Below are 20,712 nucleotides of genomic sequence, written 5' to 3' on the forward strand. Positions count from 1 at the left end.
AGAGTATATCCTGGGTGGCATGGACCCTTGATTATTGCTGCTGCTCCTTAACGACAGTGTTCCGTGTAGATTTTTTTTGACGGTGGGGATAGTTTTGCCTATGGTGTACTGGGCTGTGTCCATGACCCTTTGCAGGGCTTTCCACTCAGAGGTATTGGTGCTCCCAGACCAGGCCACGATGCAGCTGGTTGGCATATTTTCCACGACACGTCTGTAGAAGTTTGCCGAGGTTTTCTGTGTCATTCCAAACCTCTTGAGGAAGTCGTGAGGTTGATATAATTTCTTCATGATGATAGTTATGTGTTGGGCCTGGAAAGGTCCTCAGAGGTAGTGACTCCCATGAATTTAAATTTGCTCACCCTCTCCACCTCTTATTTTCTCCAATAATCACTGGATCATACACCTCTTGTTTTCCCCAAAGTCTACCATCGACTTTTTTTGATGGTATTGAGTGCAAGGTTGTCGTTAGTACACCATTCAGCCAAGTTTTCAATCTCCCTCCTTTATGCTGATTTATTGCTCTCTTTAGCTGCTTTCAGGTGTTCTGATAGAATATTAGGCGCCTGCAGACGCAGCTAGAGGAGTTCAGCTCGCACGTTTAGGTGTCCACGGAATGGACGCCTTTCTGGCACCTAAACGTGCCAGCTAACTGCTTGCTGTCTAGCAGCGAAAGCCGGCTACTCCGGACAGGTGCCTAGTCCCGCCCATGCTGACCTCGCGTCATAGCGTCGTGTCAAGGCATGCCTGACAAACAGCTCATGCATGACGTGACTCCCGCTGCCAGTCTCCATCCCCCCCCCGCCCACCTGACTCCCGCTGCCGGTTCACCCCCACCTCGCCCACCCAACTCCCGTTGCCATTGCTGGTTTTCACCTCCCACCCCCGCCTGCCCAACACCCGCTTCTGGTTCCCCCCGCCCACCCCCGAAACGGCAGGGGGAATCCGGCAGCGGGGGGGGCGGGAGTCAGGCAGGCGAGGGTGAGTGGGGGAGAAACCGGCAGCAGGAATCGGGCGGGCGATTGGGGAGGGGTCCGGCAGCGGCAGTCGAGGGAGAAACCGGCAGCTGAGGGGGGGGGGGGGGATCCGGCAGCTGAGGGGGGGGGGATCTGGCAACGGGAGTTGGGTGGGGGAGGGGGCAGGGGAGGAAACCGTAAGTGGGAGAGGGTATGAAATAAAATTTGAAGAAGTCTTTCGTCTGGATTCCTTGTCCGTGGAGTCGATGGCTGATGACGTCGTCACCCCGCCCCCTGGCAGGCCGGCCATTTTCAGCTGCCACAATTGATACACCGACCAGGCTAGTTCTACCTCTTGGAGAAGGGTTAGGTGAGTAACCCTCCTGGCCGGCTTTTCCGGTTTCAGATGACTACCCAACAGCTGCACAGGAGTATTTTGTGCGGCTTTACAGTCGGGCTTTGTGGCCACCTGAAAGCTGCTTTTTATACAGCCCACTATTATGTTCCATCAGCAAATTTGTAGCTGATGTTATTGTTAGAATGAACCACACAGTCATAGGTGTAAAGTGAATTGAAAAGGGGACGAAGGATGCAGCCCTGTGGTTCTAAGGTACTGATGGAGATTGTGGAGGAAATGTTCTTACCAGTCCTCTCTGATTGTGGTTTGGGGTGAGGAAATCCAGGTTCCAATTAAATTGTGGGGCATTGAGGCCCAAGTTTTGGAGTTTGGTGCTTAGCTTTGAGGGGTTGATGGTGTTGAATGCTGAATTGTAGTCAATAAAGAGCATCCTGATGTCTCTCTGCCTTTGCTGTCCAGGTGTTCCAGGGCTCTGCATAAAGCCAGGGAGATGGTATCTGTTGTAGGCAAATTGGAAAGAATCTGTATTGCTGCTTAGTCAAGGCTGATAAGCTTCAACACCACCTTCTCAAAACATCATCACTGGATGTGAGTGCCACTGGTTAGTAGTCATTTAGGCAGGTTTCTACGCTCTTTTTGGACATGGATGCGATTGAGGCTTGTTTGAAATGGGTGGGTATCATGCCATGCTGGAGTGAGATATGATGCCGGGTACTCATTCGGTCTGGTCTGGATGCTTTGCAATCACTCTTATGAAGGCACCTTTGGATACTGGCAGTTGAGGATCGTCAGGAGACATAGGGGTACGCATTCCTTCCTTCATCTGGTGGTCATATTTGTGTTGAAGGCATCGAGTTCATCTGGGAGTGAAACTCCAACTACACCAGATTTGGTTTTGTAGCAGTTTGTCATTTAGGCTCTGCCACAGCTGATGGTTGTTTCTTTTTTCATCCAGAATCTCTACTTTGCTCGTGAGATGGCTTTTTGTAGGTTGTACCTGCTTCTCATTTAGTGTTCTGGATCTCTGGACTTAAATGCCTGTGATCTGGTGTTCAGCAGGCAGATTTCATTGTTCCACCACGGCTTCTGTTTGGGGAAATCACTGAACAATTTGGTGGTGACACGCTCGTCCACAGCTGTTTTTATGAAGTCTGTAATGGCCCTGGTATAATCATTCAGATCCTCAGCTAAGTTCTTGAACACCATCACCACAGACTTGAGGCAGCCCTGTAAACCATTCTTTAGCTTCCCACGACCACCTTCTAGCTTTCCTGATCTCTGGAACCTCTCTGAGCTCTGTCTGCATGAAAGCAGAAGGAGCACAGCCAGTTGATCTGACTTGCCAAAATGCAGTCTCAGTCAGCCAGCCTTAGGGTAGGAGTGATTAAGTGTGTTGGTATCTCTGGTTTACCAGTTTTCATGCTGGTGGTAATTAGGCAGTGTTTTCTTGATGAGACAGGCCAGGTTAAAGTCTCTGACTATGGTTTGTTGTGCATCACAGTGGACTGTCTCTTGTTTACTGACCACATTATTCAGCTCTACAAGCGCTTTGTTTGTGATAGGCATTGAAAGGAATATCAACTCTGATGAGAATCACTGATGAAAACTCTCGGGGTACATAGAAGGGTCTGCATTTAATCAAGATTTGCATGAAAGCATTGGAATAAGAGGTTGTCATAACCCAAATGTCTGTGCACCAGCTGGTATTAACTAAAGAGCACACACACAACCCACTCTCTGTCAGAATCCACATTCCAATCTAGTCTAAATGGTGAAACCCTCTGGTCAGATTGTGGCATCCAGTGTTTTCTCTGTTATCCAGGTGTCAGTGCAGCAAACAACTGAGATTTGTCTTGTTACGTGTCCCAAAGACCCCAAAACCCAGCAGCAATAGATATGCCCCGCGACAAAGGGTTACTTAAACAAAAGTTGCTTTTAATTATCTTTGAACATGAAAATAGAATCAAACTTTGACTTATCTCTATTTACTCACTTAACCCTCCTGTAATGCTAAGTGCACATGTGTGTAATGTGTGTGTAAGTTCAGCAAAGTTCTTTGGTTCACAGTCCAATCTCACTGGTTGCAGGCAGTTCTTGTACTGTGTACAGAAGTTAACATTAATAAAATTCACCAGGCTTTGGTGCTTAACAGGTAAATGGTTACCACTCAGAAGGGTTCTTGTTGGTTTTCAGAGAGTTTTTCTTGTCTCAGGTCACCACAGAGTTCCTTTCTGTTTCTCCTATTCCAAAGGAAACACCGGACAGTCAATCTTCTCCTTTGACCAGACCGTCTTCCAAAGCTTGCCAGCTTGTCCCTCTGGAACCGATTTCTGTGTCTCTCTTCTCTCTCTCTCACTCCCTCCAGCACTGAGAGCAGAGCCTGTTTTTTTTTGTTCTCTGCCTGAAAAGATCACATGACTAGTAAGTTTTTTTTCCAGACAAGCTGCTACTCCCTGTTGTTACATTTGCCTTTTCAAACAGTCCATCATGAGTGTGAGCACACTTGCAAAAATTCTGTGTTTTAAAGTGTTCATGTGTGACCAGCTCTAACAAACCTTTCCCAATTTATCTACCAAACACCTTTATATACTTTGTCACAGCCTCACCTGTCTCTGATAAAGCAGCCTTGCCTTGTGGCTGTCAATTTGATTTTCAAATGACTGGACATTCACCACTAGTACGGATGGTAGGGGAGGCCTCAGTTCCCTGCGCCTCAGTCTGGTTTGGATCCCGGCCCTCACGCCACGTTTCCAGCCTTGACCTGGCATTTTAAGGTCTCTGCATTGCAACCTCTCTGACTCAGCCACTGCCTGGGAGATTTGAAAATTGTTGATGTGGTTCAGCAGCTGGTCTTTGAGAATAATGCTGCAAGCTGCTGATTGCATGCAGATTTGAAACGGACAGGTAGTGCAGGCCTCTGCAACCTGCAGAAAGTCACCATTGTTCGCAGTCACCATTTCTTTTCACTCATGTATCTGTTCTTTTGCAAATGGATATAAATATCATTTATTCTCTAACCATCTATCTATATTTGGGAAATTAATGGTAATCAATTGATCTCCAACTGGACTTTGAGAAAGTAAACTTGAATATCGGGGTGGTGGGGGGGGAGGGGGAATCTCAGACAGCCATAGCGAGGGCATGCAAATTTCACATAGATGTCGTCAAAGGTCAGAGTTGACTGAAGGTACCAACGATGCCACTGTGCTCCCTGTATGGCATTGTGCCACTTATAAAGTGGTGTAAAGTTACTATAAGACTTCAATTTAAATTACATTTTAAATTTAGATACAGCACAGTAACAAGCCATTTTGGCCCCTGAGCCCATGCCACCCATTTACACCCAATTAACATACCCCCCGGTACGTTTTGAACGGTTGAAGGAAACTGGAGCCCCTGAGGAAAATTCACGTAGACATGGGAAAAACATACAAACTTCTCACTGACAACATGGGATTTACAACCAGGTCCTGATGGCTGGTGCTTTAAAGGCATTGCACTAACAACTATGCCAACCGTGCCGCCCTAGGAGCAGAATTCGGCCTTTGAGCCTATCAAATCTGTTCTGCCATTCAAATCATGGCTGATGTATTTTTCCTTTCAACCCATCCTCCTGTCTTCTCCCTGTAACCTTTGACATCCTTACTAATCAATCTCAGCTATAATGGCACCCAATGACTTGGCCTCCATTGCTGTCACAAATTCCACAGATTCACCACACTCTGGATGAAGAAATCTCCTCATCTCTGTTCTAAAGGAACATCCTTTTTTCTGAGGTTGTTCCCTCTGGTCCTAGACTTCCCCACTATTGGAAACATTTTTATGTTTTCTCTACCTCGCTATTTCAATGATCGGTATGTTTCACTGAGGTTCCCATTCATTCTTCTAAATCCCACTTTATTCGAGCCCAGACCCAAAAGCTCCTCACATGTTCACCCTCTCATCACTGGGATAATTCTCGTAAACCTCCTCTGAATCCTCTCCAACATCAGTACATAGTTTCTGAGCTATGATTCCTAAACTGTGGCAGTACTCCAAATGTAGTCTGACCAATGTCTTGTAAAAGCTCAGCACTATCTCTTTGCCTTTCTAATCTAATCCTCTCAAAATAAATGCTCATGGTACATTGACTCAACATGAAAGTTAATGTTTAAGGAATCCTGCACAAGGACTCTTTAAGTCCCTTGGAATCTATGCTTTCTGCATTCTCTCCCAATTGAGAAAATAGTCTACTTTGTTTCTTCTGTCATGCACTTCCCTGTGCTGTGTTCCATCTGCCACTTCTTTGCCCATTCTCCCAACCTGTCTCTACTTCCTCAATAATACCCTCCCATCCACCTATCTTTGTATTATCTGTAAACCTGACCACAAAGCCATCAATTCCATCATCTAAAATAGTGATTCCCAAAGAGGGGCAGTGGAAAGAACCAAGGGGGTGATGAGGGAAAAAGGTTCACAGGGGGCAGTGAGGAAAAAGGGGGTGGTCCAAATCATCAGTCTTATTATTATTCACTCTGCTGCAAAGTTTGAAGAAGCCAGAGCAGAAATGTTCTGGCCAGACTCGGGATGGCAATGGTGAGCAAAATAAATGGTGACAAGGCAACCTCACGAGAGTTGGTCTTCGGTGGCCACCATGTTCTACTGGTGTCACTACTCCCTGCTCAGTGCCACTGAAACTAACTCGTTTCCCCCCCCCCAAAACTTGGTAATATTGAGGGCAAGGTTGTTGTCGGTGCACCATTCAGCTAGGTTTTCATTCTCCCTCCTGGATACAACCCACTACCATGGTATCATAGCAAATTTGTTGATTGTGTTGTCATGCTGAGCCACACAGTTCTATAACTGTGCTTGTAGAACAGGGGGGCTAAGAATGCGCCCCTGTGGTACTCTGGTACTGATGGAGATTGTGAAGGAAATGTTCTTACCAATTCTCACTGATTGTGATCTGATGATTAGGAAATTGAAGATCCATTTACATAGTGGGGTGTTGAGTCCCAGGTTCTGGAGTTTACTGATCAATTTTGAGGGGATGTTGGTGTAAGTACCAAAGTCTAGTAGATAAAGAGCATCTTGATGTATGCATCTTGATGCCAGTGAGATGGCATCTACAGTAGACCTTTTGCTGTGGTAGGCAAATTAGAATGGAGTCATGACTCCACTTGGACAGGAGTTGATATGCTTCAACACCAATCTTTCAAAACTCTTTATTGCTGTTGATGTGAGTGCCACTGGTTGACAGTCATTAGGCAGGTTACCACACTCTTCTTGGGCACCCACTGGTATGATTGATGCCTCTTTGAAATGGGTATATACCACACCATGCCAGAATGAGATACTGACGATATCTGTGAATACACTAGCAAGATGGTCAGCTCAGATTTTTAATATTCAGCTGGGTACTTCGTCCAGACCGTATGCTTTCCTCGGATTTACTCTTCTGAAGGCAGCACGCATGACATCCTCAGATACGGACAGGAGAGGATCGTCTGGGGACATGGGAGTGCATTGTTCATTGTTCTTGTGGTCAAATCGGGCGTAGAGGACATTAAGTTCATCTGAGGGTGAAACTTTGCCATCTCTGACTCCACCAGATTTGGATTTGTAGCAGGTTACGTAATTTCGACCCTACCACAGCTGCCGGGTATCCTTCGTTGTTTTCATTTTTGTCGGGAAGCTCCACTTTGCCTGGGAGATGGCTTTCTGAAGGTCATACCTATAATACTGATAAATCTGATTTCAGAGCACCACAGGGGCGTATTCTTAAGCTGCAGAGTGAATTTGATCATATTATGTCTTTTACCTTCAGACCCCTCATCAAATTCAGTTCATTGCATAGCATTAAATCCTGAATTGCCTTTTTCCTTGTGAGCCTAGTCACAAGCTACTGTACTCTTAAAAAGCCATCTCATTGGAATTCCACAAATTCCCTCTCTTGGGATCTGGTAGCACTCTGATTTTTCCAGTTAACCTGAATATTTAAGTCCATCATGCCTACTGTAACTGTGCTAATTTTACATGCCTTCTCGAACTCCTATTGTAATTTGCACCCTGCATCCTGGCCACTATTTGGAGGCCTACATGTAACTCCCATCAAGGTTTTTTTACTTTAGCAATTTCTCACTTTGACCCACAAGGATGTTACATCCTCTCATCTTAAGTCCCTTCTTGCTAAGGGTTTGATTTCATTTTTTTTTAACCAACAGAGCCACCTCTTTTCCCCTCTGCCTACTATCATGTTGGGAAGAGTATCTCGTTCGGAGGGTTCACAGAGAGATGAGTCTGGACACAAGTGTTACATCACACAGAACTTTAATTAAGACACTAGTGACAAATAGGAGAGAATGTTAAACGGTATTCAATTACCATTTCTCTTAAGCAACAATATAGACATTCACCTCGGACCTAGGTTGGATTCTGTCAATAGTGAACCTACACTCAACACGCTCACACTCTTGAGTAGGCACACTACAAACAGGGACTCTTACACACATCCAGTTCCCTGTACCAGCAGGGGTGCAGCTCTGCAGTACTACAGCTCAGCTTCAGTGTAGTGCACATCTTAGCCGTGACAGTTCCAGCGATGTCCACAGAAGTGTCCTGGCCTGGAGCAATGTCCAGGTCTTAGACCTTGAGACAGATAATGTGCTGTGCATTGGTGTGAAATACAGTTCTGATTTGGGCTTCTAGCCAATAATGGTCTGACATGATTTAAATTAGCCAAGATGTGCACTAATGGGAGGCTGGAGTCCACTGTCGATTGACAGGTAATGTGGCTTCTGAATATGTTTCAGACAGGGAGAACATGTGACCACCCGAAATACACACATTCCAGAAAGGCAGGGAAGCCATGTTTCCTCCACACACAACACCCACCTGTCTGTGTTTTGGATAAAATGTATATCCTTGAATGCTTAGCTCACATCCATGATCCTCCTTCAGCCAAGTGCCAGCCATGCCCACAATATCGTACCTACCAATTTCTAACTACCCTATAAGGTCAACTACCTTGTTCTGTCACTTATGTTGCCAGAGTTTAAATGTTAGTCCTTTTCTAAACTCTGTCCTATCTTTTATTCTGGAGACTTCTATAACCTCTCTTGCACTCTCTTCCCTTAAACTTTTCCAATTTGTTGAACTCTCCCCTCTGCAATTTAGTGTACAGCCTTGTCCACAGACCATGATGTGCAATAATAAGAAGCCATCTTTTGAATTTGTGTTGTAACACCTGTCAGCGAAGTTGATTTTCAGTTATTTAACCAATGAGGGTAAACTGAATTAGACTTTCAGAATGGAAATGTGAGGAAAAATATATGCACTAATTGTTTTAGAAACTTGGGATATTAGTAATGGTGAACCTCAATTGGTTAGGCAGATGTATTTCATCTTTTGCACATCATCCTCTTTTTTTCTCTTGCAGGTAGTTATTTCTGTTATGATAACCCAGCTGCTCTGCAAACCCAAGTTCTGAATGTAAGTGTAGAAAATCTGAATAATTGATTTTGAAGTACTGACTAATTTTCGAGCAATATATTGTAATTTGCTTGTTTCAGTAATTACTGGTATGTAATTGCTTTTGCTTCCCTGATTGCTAGAAGGCTCATTTTGTGTAGTGGAAAGATGTGGTCCCTCCCATGTATACACAATGGTTATTGGACTTGATAGCATCTCTCTCTCAAGAAAATTAGATGTTTAACTATTAAAATGAGTTTTTAAAAACATCTTTAGGGGTTTTTTTAAAATTATTTTTAAAATAATTTTAATTTTTTAAAAAATTATTAGTATTGAAATTAGTAATTGATACCTGGCTTTGATTAGAAATTACATTAGTTTTTTTTTCTTTACAACATGTCTTGTTTACCATTGTTTACTATCTGTAATTTGAATTTACTTTTTCCTGAACTTTATATCATATGTATCTATGTATTTGATATTATTATTTTCTCAAAAAACAATGAAAATATTGAAAAAAAGCAATTATTGAAAGATTTCAATAATACTGTATCTATTGTTGAATTGTGTAAAATTTTGATCCATTAAGGTGTTCAGCCAGTATCAAACAATTGTATTAACTTCAATTTTGGCCATGTGCATGGCCAGAGATGGGTTCAAGAACACCCAGGATCAGGGATGTGACTAAATTTGCAGCAAGTTGAAATTTCAAAGAAGTTATTGTATCCATGACTACCCTCTCACTTCAGCCTTTGAAAGCAACTCAGCAGATCCTATCCAAACGTGTAAGTGGTTACATCATCTGTATTCAACTTTAGGGAAGTTTTCATTTACTCTCCTGTGGAAAAATATACCGAATTTATGCCTAAAAGGTGACCATCGGAACAAATGAAATAAAAGGATATTCAAATCCTGGTGCCTGCTCTGCTGTTAAGTGAAATTTTGGCTTGACTTTTATCTTAATGCTGTTGTTGCATACTAAGTTCATATCCCCTAATTTTGTAAATCGTGAAATAGTGATCTTCCTTCAAAGTTCTCTTGGGAAATATTTGGGTCAATTTCAGCTAAAAATATATTTTGTTTAATTATTTAAAGTAGGATAAATATATTTTTGCCCACAGATTAAATTATTCATCTAAATATGATTTCATTATTGCATTTACAGCTTTTCAGACAATTTTTTTATTTTAAATGTTAAGACAAGGATATTAATCTGCTTTTAAAATGTCGATTTCATTTACAGTTTGCCAAGGAGCTCTGGCCAGGCACAAGCATAATTAATAAACTGTTCTATATTTTCACATTTTAAATTTAAATGTAGGCATTTAGCACAGTAACAGGCTCTTCAGGTCCATGTGTCTCTACTGCCTAATTATACCCAGTTGACCTACAACCCCTGTTCATTTTTGAAGGGTGGGATGAAACCAGAGCACCCAGAGGAAACCCATGCAGACATGGGGAGAACCTAAACTCCTTACAGGAAGTGCTAGATTTGAACCCCAGTTGCTAGCAGTGTTACAGGGTTGTGCAAACCGTGCCTCCCCCTGTTGTGGCTAATTGAATCTGCTCTCCCTCTGAAATTGATTTCTTTGTCTGGGAATATATTTCTGACCACTTTTGTCATTTTCAGTTTCTTAAATGGCGAAACAAACATTCAAATCAACTCATATTTTTAATGCTGCTTTTAAAACTTAATTATGTTGTTTATGGCAAAACTGGTTGTGTTGTTGAAGGACTTTGGACAGAAACTTTTTGCTCAATTATGGTTTTTTTTTTCACTGAAGAGCCACAATGGTTTTGAAGCGATTCAGATTGCTGGTATGGCTGAGGTGGGAGCTTGAAGTTTGATGTAGGATTTGGTTGTTCGTGTTTGTGTTTTGGCAATGAGAAATTTACCCAAGTTCGTGGATATGGTCGCAGTTTAGAAGGGCAGAATTTAAAGTATTTAAATAGAGATACTTTTGGATAGAGATTTTCGTTGATCTCAGTGTAACAATATATTCAACTAAATGTCAATGTCCTCTGAAATACTGACAAATCTTGTTATTGTGTGTTTTCTGCATATAAGGCATTGAACAAAGAGTGACATCATTAATATATTCTATGAATTGAACAATCAGTATTAACACTGCCAGGAGAGTTCTTCCATTGTTTTGGTTCTTGAGGACAATTGGATGTAATTGACCTTTGGCTCTTGGACCTTTGAAAGAGTGAATTTCCTTTTGATTTTTTTTCAGAAGTTTATATTGGGTTGGATCATGATATAGCCAACACACAAATAATTTTTTTAAATAAGTCATGTAAAATGTGAAATTAAATACATTTATTTTGCTATTAAGCTAAAATATACAATGAAATGAAAGTAAGCAATAATCTTAATTTTTCAATGAAGGTGGTGAACCATTTGTCAATTTTAGTTGCCCTATAAACTTGTACATTTTTAAAATGTATTCCTTACAGCATTGCAATGCATTTGGACCACAGTCCATGCCAATTATAAACAATAGCTCTTTTATTTTGTTTAAATTTATTTGTCACAAAATACCTAGTACATTGAAAACAGACTAGCATGTTATCTATAACATTCATACAGCTGTGTGAGGAGCTAAATTTACAGAGTATAGGATTACAGTGAAAAGGAAGATCATTTAACATAAAACAACACCATTACAGCACTAGATACTCAGATTTGAATCCAGTGCTGCCTGTAATGAGTTTGGATGTTCTCTCCTCGGTACTCTGATTTCCTCCTATGTTCCAAAGATAGATGGGGTTATTAGTTTGATTGGTCATGTGGGTGTAATGGAAGGTATGCACTTGCGGGCAGGCAGGCCCTGTAATGGCGCTTTATCACTAAATTAAAATTAAAAATGAAGATTAAATGCGATTGCTGCAAGGAAGCCAACATCTCAGCAGTGAAAAATTATGAAATACATTGAAGAGGTTGACTATACAATTGGAGCAATGGATTATGTAAGAGAAAGTACAACTTCTTCGTGATAGTAATGGTCTATTTTCTGCATCGGTTTATTTTCTTGTTTTTGTAATGTGATTGACTACTTGAAGAATGGGTTGAAGCCACATCTCCTGTACCTCATGCTTGACGTGTTAAATATGCAGAATTGTCTGTATTTTGCACATTCGGGAGTAAACACACGAAAGTATGAAGACACCTTGATTGAAGTAAAAAAGCAATGCTGGAGAAACTAGCAGGTCAAAAGGTGTATTTTCCAAGGAATAAAAGGGTTGAAATCACTTGACCATTGAACTGGCATGAATTGTATTGTTAACTTTGAATTCGATGTTGCACAGGTTCCAAGTTTCAGTTTGTTTATCACAATATACCCAGTGTAGTGAGAAGAACTAGCTGACATCCTCACAGACCTCTCCAGTGTCTCCCTGAGTAGCACCGTTGTGCCAACGTGCTTCATGGTGGCCACTATCATCCCTGTGCCAAAGAACCCCTCAGTGTACTGACTCAACGAATACCGTCCTGTCGCACTCGCGTCCATCATCATGGAGTGCTTCAAGAGGCTAGTCATGGAGCACATCAAGGCTCAGCTGCTCCCCCTCACTAGATCCCCTGCAGTTGGCGTACCATCCCAACCAATTTACAGACAACACCATTGCCACCATGTTTCACCTAGCTATCACCCACCTAGATAAAAAAGACTCGTGCGTTTGAATGCTGTCAATAGACTTCAAATCAGCATTCAACACAATCATTCTGCAGCTCCAGATTTAGAAGTTGAACCTGCTGGACCTAAACACCTTTCTCAGTAACTGGATCCTTGACATCCTGACTGGAAGACCTGTCGATCTGGATCGGAAACAGCATGTCTAACACCATCATGAAGAGCATGGTGAGCCCCCAGGGCTGGTGACCCTGCTCAGCCCCCAGGGCTGGTGACCCTGCTCAGCCCCCAGGGCTGGTGACCCTGCTCAGCCCCCAGGGCTGGTGACCCTGCTCAGCCCCCAGGGCTGGTGACCCTGCTCAGCCCCCAGGGCTGGTGACCCTGCTCAGCCCCCAGGGCTGGTGACCCTGCTCAGCCCCCAGGGCTGGTGACCCTGCTCAGCCCCCAGGGCTGGTGACCCTGCTCAGCCCCCAGGGCTGGTGACCCTGCTCAGCCCCCAGGGCTGGTGACCCTGCTCAGCCCCCAGGGCTGGTGACCCTGCTCAGCCCCCAGGGCTGGTGACCCTGCTCAGCCCCCAGGGCTGGTGACCCTGCTCAGCCCCCAGGGCTGGTGACCCTGCTCAGCCCCCAGGGCTGGTGACCCTGCTCAGCCCCCAGGGCTGGTGACCCTGCTCAGCCCCCAGGGCTGGTGACCCTGCTCAGCCCCCAGGGCTGGTGACCCTGCTCAGCCCCCAGGGCTGGTGACCCTGCTCAGCCCCCAGGGCTGGTGACCCTGCTCAGCCCCCAGGGCTGGTGACCCTGCTCAGCCCCCAGGGCTGGTGACCCTGCTCAGCCCCCAGGGCTGGTGACCCTGCTCAGCCCCCAGGGCTGGTGACCCTGCTCAGCCCCCAGGGCTGGTGACCCTGCTCAGCCCCCAGGGCTGGTGACCCTGCTCAGCCCCCAGGGCTGGTGACCCTGCTCAGCCCCCAGGGCTGGTGACCCTGCTCAGCCCCCAGGGCTGGTGACCCTGCTCAGCCCCCAGGGCTGGTGACCCTGCTCAGCCCCCAGGGCTGGTGACCCTGCTCAGCCCCCAGGGCTGGTGACCCTGCTCAGCCCCCAGGGCTGGTGACCCTGCTCAGCCCCCAGGGCTGGTGACCCTGCTCAGCCCCCAGGGCTGGTGACCCTGCTCAGCCCCCAGGGCTGGTGACCCTGCTCAGCCCCCAGGGCTGGTGACCCTGCTCAGCCCCCAGGGCTGGTGACCCTGCTCAGCCCCCAGGGCTGGTGACCCTGCTCAGCCCCCAGGGCTGGTGACCCTGCTCAGCCCCCAGGGCTGGTGACCCTGCTCAGCCACAACTGTGCAGCGAGATACAGTTCTAATCACATCATCAAGTTCGCTGACAACATGATCATGGTAGGGCTCATCAGCAAGAAAGGAGGTGCAAACACTAACGGACTGGTGCAGACACAACAACCTATACCTGAATGTCAACAAGACCAAGGAGATGGTGATTGACTTCAGGAGAGCCCAGGGGGGACCTCTCTCTGCTGACCATCGATAGCTCCACCATCGAGGTGGTCAAGAACACCAGATTCCTTGGTGTGCACATGGCAGAGAATCTCTCCTGGTCCCCTAACACCAGATCCATTGCCAAGAAAGCCCATCAATGCCTTTACTTCCTGTGGAGGTTGAGGAAAGTTCAACTTCCACCCTCACTATATTCTACAGGGGATGCATTGAGAGCATCCTCTAACTGCATCACTGCCTGGTTTGGGAACTGTACCATCTCAGAACGTAAGTCTCTGCAGCGGATAGTAAGAACTGCTGAGGGGATTATTGGGATCTCTCTTCCTGCCATGATGGACATTTATAATTGCCGTTGTTTGTGGAAAGCCATAAACATCATGAAAGCTCCACACACTCTTCCTGCAAACTGTTCTCCCTCCTTCCATCCAGGAAGAGGTACCGAAGTGTTCGGGGCCTCACGACAAGATTACGAGACAGCTTTTTCCCCCAAGCCATGAGGCTTCTGAATTCTTGGGTCAAAGGGATAGCAAATATAACAAGATAATTAATGAGTGATATGTTATTTATAAAAATTGATTCTAAGGTAATTTATCCATGTAAATAACTAGCTTCATGGGGTTCATTCAAAGCCTGGTGGCTGCAGGGAAGAAACTGGTATTTTAGTGAGTGCTTTCACACTTGCCTTCTTGCCAGTGGGAGAAGGGAGAATGTGGCCCAGGTGTGTAATCTTATTGAAAGAACTGATGTTTTCTGCCTTTCCGAGGTAGCTGATGTATGATGGAGGGAAGCGAGTTTGGCTAATATTCAGAGCTACATTCACTACTGTCTATAGCTTCTGATCTTAAGCAGAGCAACTCCTATACCATGATATGATGTATCCAGTAGGTGTGCTTTAGGTGGTGATTTGTGGAGTTATTGAGGTACAGGGGTTATTGACAATTGCTTTTTTTTTTAAAGTTGCAGTTAATATTTGAATAAGACTAAAACTAAACTTCAGATGAATGGTGTCTTAAAATTAATTTTTAAAATCACTTTTATCAAGCTCTGAGCCTAATATTTAATACTTGCCCATTTTCCAAGGAATAAAATGGTTGAAATCACTTGACCACTGAACTGGCATGAATTGTATTGTTAACTTTGAATTAGTTGTTGCACAGGTTCAAGTTTCACCTGATCAGAAGAGTAATATTATTTGCAATTTGAACCACTCAGGAAATTTAGTCAAAATTTGGAATTTATCACATAATTTGAATTATGAAATTGAGAAGAATTAACTGTCAAGAGAACCAGTGCTGTAGAAGCAAAATAGAAGTACAGTAGCATCCCCATCTGGAATTCAATCAACTGGAAACTCGAAACAACTGGTTTAAATAAGTTAAAAATAAGTAAGATTGGGTGGGAGAACCCTGCAGGGGAGTGCTGAGACTTTGTTGGACACATCCTGACCAGGTCCCTCATGTTGTTAGCAAGAGGGATGGTGCATTGAGGGCCTGAGCGGGACACGTGTGGAGGTGGGTAAGATTGTCAGTGAGGAAAGTGCTCATGTAAAAGTAAATGTTTTCTGAACCCCTTGCCATTGGGACGATTCTTCCAAAGTGTCTTCTATCCATATCTAGTAAGAGTCATAACCTATGTGTATTAGATATATTAGTAAGTCTTTATCTGTAACCTTGGGGGAAGGGTTAATTATAATGGTAGCACTGTTATCATGGTGGTCAGCGCACCGCTGTTAAAGCATCGGCGATCAGGGTTCAAATTTAAATTTTGTAAATTATGGGAATTACCTGATTAAAGTGAGTTTCTCTAATTAAAGATAACAATACTGATCTTTTTCAAATTACTTAATATTTTGCACTGTCTTTTGTCTTTAAAAGTAGTGAATTTTTAATGTTAGTCATTGGAAGAGTGACTCTCAGTCAGCCAGAAAATTTACATATCCTATTCCACAATTCCTGCAGGTGCTGAATCATGGGAATTCTACTACACCACGATCTCTTAAACCTGATTTGATTTTGGTACAGGTTTAATGCTCTCAATGGACACAATTACAGAAACTTGATTAACTTAGTTTTACTGTTTTGATTACAGAATGGGAGTTGCAAAGATTAGTTACTAGCAAGATAAAGGTTGATTGCAAAATAGAATGCTTATTTATCTTTGTTTGACTTAGTAAACAATGGGTCTGAGTTTCTGTTTACAGTAATGGTGAATGGTGCATGTTATATGATTATAAATCCAATTGAAAATTGTAATGTAAATTCAATTTCCTCTTAATAGCAAAGGCTGAATGTTATAACATAATTATCGTGTTCCTGAAACTTGAGTGCCGACACTGCTGTATTCCGCAGCTCTACTCTCGGGCCTGTCTTGGGTTCCCTGTTACCACATTAGCACCACCCACATCCCAGATTTGCAACAGTTGCAATGTTTTGTTTAATGTAATAATTATGTAATTGTATTTACAGTACGTTTCTCATTATCCAAAATGCTTGGAACCTGGTTATATGGATTTTTCAGATAACTGAGAGATTTCTATAAGCAGCCCAGTAGCATCAACAGAATATTTTTATCAACTGTCGCTGATCCCCACACGTCCACACTGTCGTTGCCAATCCTTCCAGGAGCCCAAGGCTCCCCCTCCTGCCCGGGAGCCTGAGGTCTCACCTGACCTGACCTGTAAGTGGTAGGAGATTGCATGTACAGTCCCAGGGATTGTCCTCCTTCATAATTTCAGTAACCCCCACCGAAAGGGTATTTGACAAAGCGAGTGGGGAAAGAGCATGGTATTCAGTTCAAATTCTGAGAATGGTACAATGCAATTTATCACAAAGATGAAGTATCAATTGATAATTTATAATCAGTACTATCCTTCAGCATGTAACGTGGACCAATGTCTCCTTTGTAAAACTGATTCCCTGTCGCCCACTTGAGCACAGTGGGTTTAAAAAAAAAAGGCTTCAACGTTTTTCAACTTGTGACATTATGTCTCAGCCAAACACCTTTTTGGATATTCGAGAAATTAGGTTGAATGGTTTTCGGATAATTGGAAGGATACTGTATTATATTTTAATATCCTTGAATTGTGTTCTACAGACATGAGATTTCAGAGTTCTTGGCAGGGTTTGAAAATCCAACATTGTTTGAAAATATTTTATTTTCCTTTACAGGATATGCAAGTTAATACTGTTAAATTCATGCAGCTATATGCCTGGTATTCTTGGCCCAATGTTATCCTTTGCTTTCTCGGAGGATTTTTACTGGACAGAATATTTGGAATCCGGTAAGGGTATTGGCAATATTTGCATTTTTTGTATTTTAAATTTCAAGGTTATTATTGAAGTTGTATGATCTGAAAGTTGCAAATGTGTAATGTATGTAATTTGTCTTGCAGTTTGGGAACAATAATCTTCAGCTTGTTTGTCTGTGTTGGACAGGTAAGTAGAAATATTTTTAATCCAACAATGTTCCCATATAAAGTCTTTTGTGGGACTGTGGATAATGCATACTTCTGTGTACTTTTCTGTCTCAGAACATACTTTCAATACATGATTCTGAATCAGACTATGTGTAGACTGTAGCTTATCTATAAGAATATTATGTATAGTAAGCCAACTGATCCCCTTCATCCATTCATCAATGCAAAGAAATATCAATTTGGTTTTTTTTTTAGGTTATTGTTGCAGCTGGAGCTTTCTTGAATGCATTTTGGCTAATGGAACTTGGAAGATTTGTGTTTGGGTGAGTTGATGTTTGTCTGTGCTGGCCAGCACCACAAACTCTTGTGTTCTTTGTTCTCTTGGCCACAGTGATCATTTTTTCTATATTAATTAATGTCCACATCAATACAATGTTAAGACAGCACTGATCAGAACAACAACGAGAAAAAACCTATCAAGGAGTCTAAAAGCAGTGAATAATTTAAACACATGATTTGAACATTTACAGCATCTTCTCCAGTTATTTCTGTTTTCCAGTATCATTTGCTTTTCAATTAACAAATTTCTGAAAGCAGAAACAAAATGTTTCCTGTCTTCATTAATAGGAGACTACAGTAATGAAGTTGAATGTAAATTGATACGGTTTTATTGTATCTTAAAGATTTCAGCTCAGTTTCTAAAAAAAAAGGCAATTAAAATCCATTTGTAACATTGCTTATTTTCAACCCTGTCGTATGCGTGCTGTTACTGAAATTAATTGTTCTTGCTGCTTCGAAGATTTCATGTCCAACTCAACTCATTTTCTTCTCCTCCTAGTCCTAAAAGCATCCTGAACTTTGTTACTTGAATCCCATTTTACACCAATTCCTGTCCAACCATCATACATGCACTAATTCTTGATTGAGGTTTCTTTTCATTTAAATTTTTTTCCTCTCATCTTTCTTGACCTTTCTCTTTCAACTGATCCTTCCTTCCTTGCTCCATCTGAGCACCTCCAAATATCTGCACTGTCTTCTGTTACCTGATCAACGGTATTGATCCAAATCTAAAAGCTCTGGCTTTGGGAGTCGTGGTTTGAGCTCTGGAATTCATTCCCTGATCCCTTTGGGTGTGTAATGCACTAGCGGTGATTAGAAAGCTAAGAGAAAAGGAACCATTTAAGGTAGATGCTTGTTTATATTTCTTCAGTGGCTAATTAGTTACTGCCACTAAAAGGAAGGGAAGCTCAAGCTGAACAGCCAGTGTGTGTGAGTGACCCAGTATAGGAGAAGATATTTGAGGCTTGGGTGAGAAGAGGATGAGGTGGAGGTGTAGGAGTTGAGGCAAGACAAGAACAGGTTTTTATAGTTCTTTCCAGTTTTAAGAGACAGTGGGAATGGCAGCCAAGGCATTCTTCTTGCAGAATGTAGATAGTCAAGCAAGGCAGCAGTATCCCTGGTGACTTCATTTGTGAGAAGTGCACAACTGCAGCTTATTAGAAACAGTGTTAGGCAAGTGGAGTTGGAGTTGAACTCCAGATCATTCAAGAGGCTGAGGGATGATCGGATTTACGGGGAAGCAATTACCACTAGGAGGCAGGAGGAAGGTCGTTGAGTGACAGGAGAGGGAAAGTGAACAAAAAAGGCAGTGTAGGGTACCCCTGTGTCATTCCCTTCAGCAGTCAACACTGCTGAGGAAGGATGACCTATCTGGGCAAGGCAGCAGCCAGACCAACAGCACAGTGGTCGGCTCTGAGCCTCAGAAGAGAAGGGCGAAGTCAGACAGCGTGATAGTTATGGGGGACTAGATAGTCAGGGGAACAGATAGGAGATGCCATGGCTTTAGGATAGTGTGTTGCCTCTTGGGTTCTTGTGTCCAGAATATGAATAAAGAGGGTGAGGAGCCACAGGTCGTGGTACATACTAACGACTTTGACAGGTGTGTTAGAAGTTCTGTAGATTACTCCCAGTGCCAAGAGCTAGAGAAGATCAGTATAGGAAGATAGTGCAGACATATGAGTGGCTGAAGAGATGGTGCAAGGGGAATGGTTTCTAGTTCTTAGATTTATGGAAACTTTTTTGGGGGTGGGATGATCTGTATAAGTAGGACATATTGGACCTGAACTCGTCGTGATCCAATATCCTGGCAGGGAGGATGACTAATGTTGTTTATTGGGGGGGGGGGGTGCTGATGATGCATTTTAAACTTGATTCGTGGGGTGGGGGGGTTGGAACTGAAGAGGAAGATGCAGTTGGTACACAAGTAGGGGCAGTTGGTAGGACGTTTATGTGGAAGAACAGACAGATAGGGCAAAATTGCAGGCATGGGGATGAGTTGAAATGCAGTAGGGGCACAGTCAAATGTAATAAATAAAGGGCTGAAGGTTTTGTATTTAAATGCACACAGCATAAGAAATAAAGTGATGATCTTGTGGTACAGCTACATTTTGACAGGTGTGATGTTGTGGCCATCTTAGAGTCGTGCCTAAAGGATGGATGTCATTGGGATCTTAATGTCCAAGGATACACAATGTATGGAGAGGATAGGCAGATAAGCAAAGGGAGTAGCGAAGCTCTGTTGGTAAGGAATAACATTAAATCCTTAGAAAGAGATGACATAGAATTAGATACAGAATCATTGTGTGTTGAGTTAAGAAATTGCAGGAGTAAAAAGACAAAGTTGGCAGTTGTATAGATCAATCCCAATTTAAGATATTTCAGTTATGTTGATCAGAATCTGAACTTTCAAATTTCAAGTTCAGATGTTCCCCCACACTTCTGATATGTAGCGTAGTGATGCGACTCTCATGATGCTGGCGATTGCGTTCATATGCTGTTTTGAATACTGTACTGTAAAGGTTTTCAGCATCCTCTCCCCTGCCACCCGTGCATCCGAGCTCCCGACCACAGGTTCTCTCCCCAGATGCGCGGGTGGCGGAGCGTCAGGAGCTTGGATGAGTGGGTGGACTGGGCAGCGGGAACTCAGGTGCGCCAGTGGTTGGGGAGAGGACACTGAAAACCTTTATTCAAAACAGAGTATTTTTATTTTTGATCTGTACAAATTTTTGGCTTGCAATGTAAGCCCCATAACCCAACCCCATCATAAGTTGAGGTATACCTGCATACGGACCTCCAAACAGCAACTGGAATGTGGACAACAAATTGCAACAACAAATAGAAAAGGAGTGTCTGAAGGGCAATGTTATAATAGACACAGGGAATTTAAAAATGAAAGTACATTTGGAAAACCAGGTTGAGACTAATCTTAAGAGAGAGAATTTGTAGAATGTCAATGAAATGGCTTCAGAGAACAACTTTTTGATGAGCCAACAGGGGATTGGCTGTGATGGATTGGGTGTTGTGTGGTGCGCCAGAGGTGATAAGATAGCTTAGAGTAAA

The 20,712-nt window shown here is 43.2% G+C and overlaps 1 protein-coding gene across 3 annotated transcripts in view; it reads left to right on the forward strand.

Moving 5' to 3' along the window:
• Window positions 1–20,712, forward strand: part of mfsd1 (major facilitator superfamily domain containing 1) — an 86,076-nt gene that overhangs the window by 1,654 nt on the left and 63,710 nt on the right. For all 3 annotated transcript variants that reach the window (XM_069896760.1, XM_069896759.1, XM_069896761.1), the window contains exons 2-5: window positions 8,729–8,781; window positions 17,066–17,178; window positions 17,290–17,332; window positions 17,569–17,636. In XM_069896760.1, the coding sequence (XP_069752861.1) occupies window positions 8,729–8,781; window positions 17,066–17,178; window positions 17,290–17,332; window positions 17,569–17,636 (277 nt within the window). The remainder of the gene's footprint in view (window positions 1–8,728; window positions 8,782–17,065; window positions 17,179–17,289; window positions 17,333–17,568; window positions 17,637–20,712) is intronic.

The sequence above is a fragment of the Narcine bancroftii genome, chromosome 9 (genome assembly GCF_036971445.1).
Source record: "Narcine bancroftii isolate sNarBan1 chromosome 9, sNarBan1.hap1, whole genome shotgun sequence".
Lineage (NCBI taxonomy): Eukaryota > Metazoa > Chordata > Chondrichthyes > Torpediniformes > Narcinidae > Narcine > Narcine bancroftii.